Source organism: Limulus polyphemus, unplaced genomic scaffold (genome assembly GCF_000517525.1).
Source record: "Limulus polyphemus unplaced genomic scaffold, Limulus_polyphemus-2.1.2 Scaffold3271, whole genome shotgun sequence".
NCBI lineage: Eukaryota > Metazoa > Arthropoda > Merostomata > Xiphosura > Limulidae > Limulus > Limulus polyphemus.
The window spans coordinates 75421-82683 of record NW_013668881.1 but is presented as its reverse complement, the minus strand read 5'-3'; the positions used below and the strand labels follow the sequence as shown (position 1 = coordinate 82683).

Sequence of the window (7263 nt, the reverse complement as noted above, 5' to 3'; positions counted from 1 at the left end):
TATATATATATATATATATTAATTTTGTAGTTGCTCAGAGCTATTTAATCTTCTAAGTTATCTCAGTACTATTCAAATTTTAATTTTATTAATAAATCAAATGAAAACATAGTTGTAGATCCAAATGTTATTTGTCTTTTCAAGTGAGTTTGAACTGGTAATGTGGTGATTTGTTAATAACAAATACAGAATATTAGTTTTAAATCAAGTTCATACCTGCTACTTCACAAATACTGAGGGTTAGTTGCAACTAAAGAAAGTAATGTGTCACATACTATGCTAACTTTGGAACTACTGTCAATCATGCCCATAATTACATACCAATGCTTTACATTACACATAATTATAAACTTCCATAGCCCTTCTATGTAAGCAGATGGTAGCTTCCAAGACTATGTTTAAGCAGAAATATGCAAAAAATTTCTTTGTAGCTGCATTGGATATGTGGTCATAAGGAACTGGTGAGATATACTGTAGTTTTTGTAGGCATCTTTATCATGAAAATTACCATTAATTTTCTAATTCTGGCCAACTTGAAATCCTTGTTTATTATCCTTTTATGATGTCAGAAAATGCACCTAGCTTCTTAGTAATGGCTTTTATAACCTTCATCTTGTGAATGAAGGTTTTGTTCTTGTTTTTTTTTTATAATGTGTTTTTGGTGATATCTTTACTTTGCGAATGAAAGTTTTGTTTTTGAATTGTTTGGAATGTGTTTTTTGGTGATATCTTTACCTTGTGCATGAAAGTTTTGTTCTTGAATTGTCTGGAATGTGTTTTTGGTGATAGGCTTCACTTTCTGAATCAAAGTTGTGTTCCTGAATGGCTTGGAATGTACTTTTGGTGATATCCTTTGCATTGTGGATGAAGGTTTCGCTTCTAAATGTCTTGGAATGTGTTTTCATTGCTGTCTTAAATGTACTGGTCTCTAAGCTATTTTTATTTTATAGAGAACCATGAAAGCTTCCTTCTTTAAAATGTTGTTTTCTTTAGTTGTAGCACATCCTTCCAGCCAGGAGTCTACATGAATGGTGGTTCACTGTTTAATGGTAGATAATTAAGTCTATATGAACGGTGTTTCACTGTTTAATGGTAGATAATTAAGTCTATATGAACGGTGTTTCACTGTTTAATGGTAGATAATTAAGTCTATATGAACGGTGTTTCACTGTTTAATGGTAGATAATTAAGTCTATATGAACGGTGTTTCACTGTTTAATGGTAGATAATTAAGTCTATATGAACAGTGTTTCATTGTTTAATGGTAGATAATTAGCTGAGAATAAACTATTTAATTGCTAGAAATGTTGCCCATAGTCCAAACCTCTAGTGGCACACCACTGGGTTAACTTAATAAATCATTTTGATAAAGTGCCATTAACTTTTTGGATACTATATTTTTATTCAGTTTCTCATTTCTTCATTCTAAGAATGTGAGAGAACTTTGGATTTAACATAGTTTTCTAACTTTAGGTTGTTAAACCTCTTACAACATTATGTAACAGATTTTACTACTATATTTTAAAACCTGATTTTTCTGAACTTAGGTATAAATAACTTGATTCTCTTGGTTTGCAGGGTAGTATATTCTTTCCATTCCCGAATGGTGATGGGTTCTTCACTGAACTAGAAGGTGTGTCTGAGGCTCCGGTGGTAAATGATGTTATTGTCAGAAATATTCTTAGTAATAAACTTCACACAGAAAAGCTGACTGTTGTCAACTGGCTCTTTGTTAAACAGAGGTTAGCAGTCTTAAATACAACTATAACATTGAGAAAATTGAATTAAATCTAAAACTCTGGTACTTATAGATTTTTACTTTATAACTTATTACCTAAACTGTAATAAAAAAAATTACAATAACAAGTGATTTACTAACTTAAAGACATGTTTTGATTACCAGACATCATTAGGGTTTAAGAATGAGTAACAGTTTTAAAGAAAACTTTCTGTTCATTCCCTTTGTTGAGGTTTTATATACCCAATAAAGTGTTGGTCTTATCCAAAAGATGAAGCAAATAAATATGTTTCAAATTGCAAAAATCCTTTATTGTATGCCATCTTCTATCTTTATACATCTTTGGTTTTATCTTTTTACGTAGGTAAATCATAAGCTCACAGTAATCAAGCATTGTTTCTGTAGTTTTCATGTCTGGTCCAGTGTATTTCAAATTACTTACTTGTGTCTTACAGTTAGGAAGTGTGTTAATTAATCATCCAGCTTTTAATAAACTGCTTAGTAACATAAATAACTGTGAGTGTTACAGTCAGTTTAAACTGATGCTATTTTGATTTCTTTAAGGTTTTAGGGTTTCTCAGAACACCTATGTTATTCTTATTGTAGCAACCTCAAGTTGAGAGAAAACCACTTTAACTGAAAGAACCTCTAATCAAAATACTCATTGTTTTGTAAAGAAACATTCAAACATGAAATTATAGTGTTTTTTCTTAGTATATATAGTTTTTCTCAGCTTCCATGTACATTTTGAATGGTACGAGAATACCAAACTGTCAGAACAGTATGTACAGCTGTCTGGCCATAAGCTGATGGATGTTCCTGCTTGTGGCAATGCTGAGTACAACCTACTATTCAAGGCATTTAAGGAAGGAACATATCACTTTAAGGTAAGACACAAATGAGAGAAAAAAGTGATATGTTCCAACGTAAGACACAAATGAAAGGAATATAACACTTTAACGTAAGACACAAATGAAAGGAAGGAACATAAGACTTTAACGTAAGACACAAATGAAAGGAAGGAACATAACACTTTAACGTTTCTGTACAGTTGTACATCTAAAACAGACCTTGTTATTTATGTCCATATCACTAAGTAAAACTTGGTTCTTGTCTAGCTATATGACTGAAAATACCTTGTTATTTATGTCTTTATTACTAAAAGGTCTTTGTTTCTGTACCATTGTATATCTAAAACAGACCTTGTTATTCATGTTCATATCACTAAGTAAAACTTAGATCTTGTATAGCTATTGGCTGAAAACACTCCATGAAATTTGAATCAATATATATTTTTTCACTGAGGTTGAATGTAAACCTTTACTTGATTTACTAATATCTCTGGGTGGATTTTAAATAAATTGCCTGTCTTTCTTGTGTATGTGATTGAATAGAGATTAAGCTCAGGATGCAATTATTTACTAGTACGTTTACCTTGATAACAGGTTGGCTTTTAAAACAAAATACAATAATGTTATCCTTTTCAAAATTCTATCCTGTAATCAGTGTAACATTTGCTGCTTGCTGTTCATTCTAACTTTTACTCTCAACAGTGTTTTCATTGAGATTAGATGCTGAGTGAATGTATTTGTAAGTTCTTACGATAACTGTTCTTAAAACAATTTTTTCTTGTTCCATAGGTGGTGTTTAAGAACGAAGAATACCAGTTTTTTGAATTAACATTTCTTGTTACTCCAGCACCTATTGTGGATGTAATAAACTTGAACATTACTGTTCGACAGAGAATGGTGCACATAGTGACTGTGAACAATCCTCTAAATAAGATGGTTACATTCACAGTTCACAGCTCTCTCTCTGATGTTAAGCATCCTGAGAAAGTGATGTCTCTTCCACAGACAGATGTACGATCTGAGTGATTTGTATAACATTAAAATATTAATCTTACTTTTGAAGATATAGTGAAACTATTGTTTAAAATTGCAAATAATATTTGAATATATAGTAGAAAATTGTAAGATCTGAGTGATTTGCATAACTTAAGTATGTTTAATATTTAATCTTACCTTTGAAGATACACTAAAACACCTTTGATAAGTTATAAAGTAGTAGTATTATCCAATGACATGCTTGTTTCTTTTTGTATCTTCTTCTTTTCACAGTAATTGTGTCCTTATGAAATCTAGGGACCAGATAAGCTATTTAAACACTGTTTGAATGAACTTTATCTGGTTTTTTGTGTTCAGAAAACTTTTCAGGTTGATGTTTTCAGTCTGCTGCCTGGTTACCAGGGCCATACAAATACTATTTAAATAAACATAAGATGTCTTTTTGTGTTCAGATAACATTCTAGATTGAAGTTTTTGGTCTGCTGTCTGGTCAACAAGGCCATACAAACACTACCTAAATAAATACTATCTTTTTTTTTCTTCAGACAACTTTACAAATTGAAGTGTTTTGTCTGCTATCTGGTCACCAAGAGGGAACACTTGAACTAAGGTCATCAGAATTAGATCTTTATCGTTACAAGCTTGTTCTGGATGTGTTTCCTAGTCTTGTGGAGAGATCTGTAATCATTCAGACAACTCTAGGTTCAAGTTCTACTCTACCTCTCACGTTTAAAAATTACTATGTACAAAAACTTGACTTTGTTTGTAAGGTAAGTTAGTTTTACAAATGTTGCTACTGTATGAAATTTTAGAATTATATTTATACATAAAGACGGAAACATACACAATAATTAGATTAAATATGTATTGACAATATTGGTGGTGTTTTATAAGCATGTTTGTTATGGAAGAAAGTGTTATGGTAATATAAAAGGTGTATGAGCCAGTGCTAAAATTTCTCATATTCTATATTGATATAGTGAGTTTCAGAGATGATAGTATTACATGTAGATATGATTCTGAAACCCTGATCTCCCATACTTCAGCTATAGAGATCCACATAACTATGTCATTAGGTGTTGATATGTATAATATGAGACTATATGAATAAGTTGATGTTACAGTTTGCTAGTGGTATATGCAGGCTGATATTATATGTTAATATGTGTAATATGAGACTATTAATATGTTGAAGTTACAAGTTGCTATGGTATATGCAGGCTGGTATTATAGTTGATATACGTGTAATACAAGACTGTCAGAATATGTTGATGTTACAAGTTGCTATGGTATATGCAGGCTGGTATTATAGTTGATATATGTGTAATACAAGACTGTCAGAATATGTTGATGTTACAAGTTGCTATGGTATATGCAGGCTGGTATTATAGTTGATATATGTGTAATACAAGACTGTCAGAATATGTTGATGTTACTAGTTGCTATGGTATATGCAGGCTGGTATTATAGTTGATATATGTGTAATACAATACTATCAGAATATGTTGATGTTACAAGTTGCTATGGTATATGCAGGCTGGTATTATAGTTGATATATGTGTAATACAAGACTGTCAGAATATGTTGATGTTACTAGTTGCTATGGTATATGCAGGCTGGTATTATAGTTGATATATGTGTAATACAAGACTGTCAGAATATGTTGATGTTACAGGTTGATAATCAAAACTTCATGGTAGAGAAAGTAATTACTGCTTCTGGTAATGGTGTGGATTCTACTGTGAATGTGACCTTTGATCCCCAGCATCAAGGAGAAACATGTGGAATGCTGACTGTGAGTTCTTCTATAGGAGGAGAGTACAAGTTTAAACTAATGGGACAATGTGATCCTCCAAAACCACAAGGTCCTCTCATAATTCATGCAAGTAACCCAGTAACCATCCATTTTCGTAATGTGTTCTCTGATCAAATTACTTTTTCCTTTCGAACAAGCAGCCCTCATTTTTCAGTTTCCAAGACTACTGAAACCCTTAAGCCTCGTAAAGACACCCGACTTCAAGTTACATTTGATGCTCGGGCAAGTGCTTTATCGACTTCGGTGATGGGAAGATTAATTATCACTTGTCCAGTTGCTGTGGATGGATCACCCATTGAATGGATTTACTACCTGAAAGGTATTCCTGTATAAACTTTGATTGTTTATTACGTTGCATTATGAGTTAATATTTAAAGATGAAGATACACTACACAGCAATAGGAAGTTATTTATATATCGTGTATTAAAAAAAGTTTTCTTATTGAGGTGATTTTCCCTGTTTCATATATTTTGTTTTAAAAAAGTGTATATAAGAAAATCTGGTATATGAACAGCAAACAATATTGTATATCTCTGTTTTACTTTATATTTTGTTTTAAAAAGTATATATGCATATGAGAAGGCTAGCAATATGAACAGCAAACAGTCTTGCATATTCTGTTTTACTTTATATTTTGTTTTAAGAAGTATATATGCATATGAGAAGGCTAGCAATATGAACAGCAAACAGTCTTGCATATCTCTGTTTTACTTTATATTTTGTTTTAAGAAGTATGCATATGAGAAGGTTAGCAATGTGAACAGCAAATAGTCTTACATATCTCTGTTTTACTTTATATTTTGTTTTAAGAAGTATATATATATATATATGAGAAGGCTAGCAATATGAACAGCAAACAGTCTTACATATCTCTGTTTTACTTTATATTTTGTTTTAAGAAGTATATATGCATATGAGAAGGTTAGCAATGTGAACAGCAAATAGTCTTGCATATTTCTGTTTTACTTTATATTTTGTTTTAAGAAGTATGTATATGAGAAGGCTAGCAATATGAACAGCAAACAGTCTTGCATATCTCTGTATCACTTTTTTGTGGGTAAATGTGCTATTAAACCTTCATTATATCATGAGTTGTTCAAACTGTGTGTTTAGTAAGAAATTAATAAAAACATCCGTACCTATGCTATTAAATAGAAATTAAGCAGTATAACTATCAGTAGATGATAGAGAGGATTCAGAGGTAATATATGTATGTTACAGGTAAAATTGAAAAGAGAATCTGTGATATAGAGACCTAATACATTCCTTGATTGGCCATACCCTCTGCTGTGAACTCAAGCTTCACTTATTCAAAGCTCATCAGCTTTGTTGACTCATCATCATGAGTCAACAAATGAAAGAAATAGCCCTCTTAAAATGGTGATGTGTACATAAGATTTGGGGAGTCATTTACCAACATGTCAAATTTGTTACATACGTTAAATGTACTGTGGAACTGAGTACTTGTTACATAGAGATTAATTAGTATAACTATCACTATCAGTAGACTTGTAGTAGTATAAAAGCCCGTCAAGAATGATGGGAAACCATTGTGGAATGAATGACGAAAATAATAGAATTTAACTAAAACGAATTTGTCTGTACTTCCAAAATGCATCTACCCTTACTTATTTCATCAGGCTCGAAATAATTCTGTAATCACCACATTTTTTGTAAAAACTACACAAAAAAATGAAATGTTATCGTGAACAAAAAATAAAAGTACGTGTGCATTCACAAAGAGAGTTAAAAGTTAAAAAGCACTCTTGAGCCTATTTACTGCATTTTAGGTCAGAAAGTAGAAAACATAATGCAGACATTCCAACACAAATTTTCAACTCTTTCGACTGTGCAAAGGATA

General features: G+C 31.5%; 1 protein-coding gene across 1 annotated transcript in view; it reads left to right on the top strand.

Annotated features, from left to right (window-relative positions):
- LOC111088185 (hydrocephalus-inducing protein homolog) overlaps positions 1-7263 on the top strand; it is a 75984-nt gene that overhangs the window by 55337 nt on the left and 13384 nt on the right. Inside the window, exons 31-35 of the mRNA XM_022397433.1 lie at positions 1579-1742; positions 2472-2625; positions 3379-3600; positions 4131-4355; positions 5261-5720. Of these exons, the coding sequence (XP_022253141.1) occupies positions 1579-1742; positions 2472-2625; positions 3379-3600; positions 4131-4355; positions 5261-5720 (1225 nt within the window). The remainder of the gene's footprint in view (positions 1-1578; positions 1743-2471; positions 2626-3378; positions 3601-4130; positions 4356-5260; positions 5721-7263) is intronic.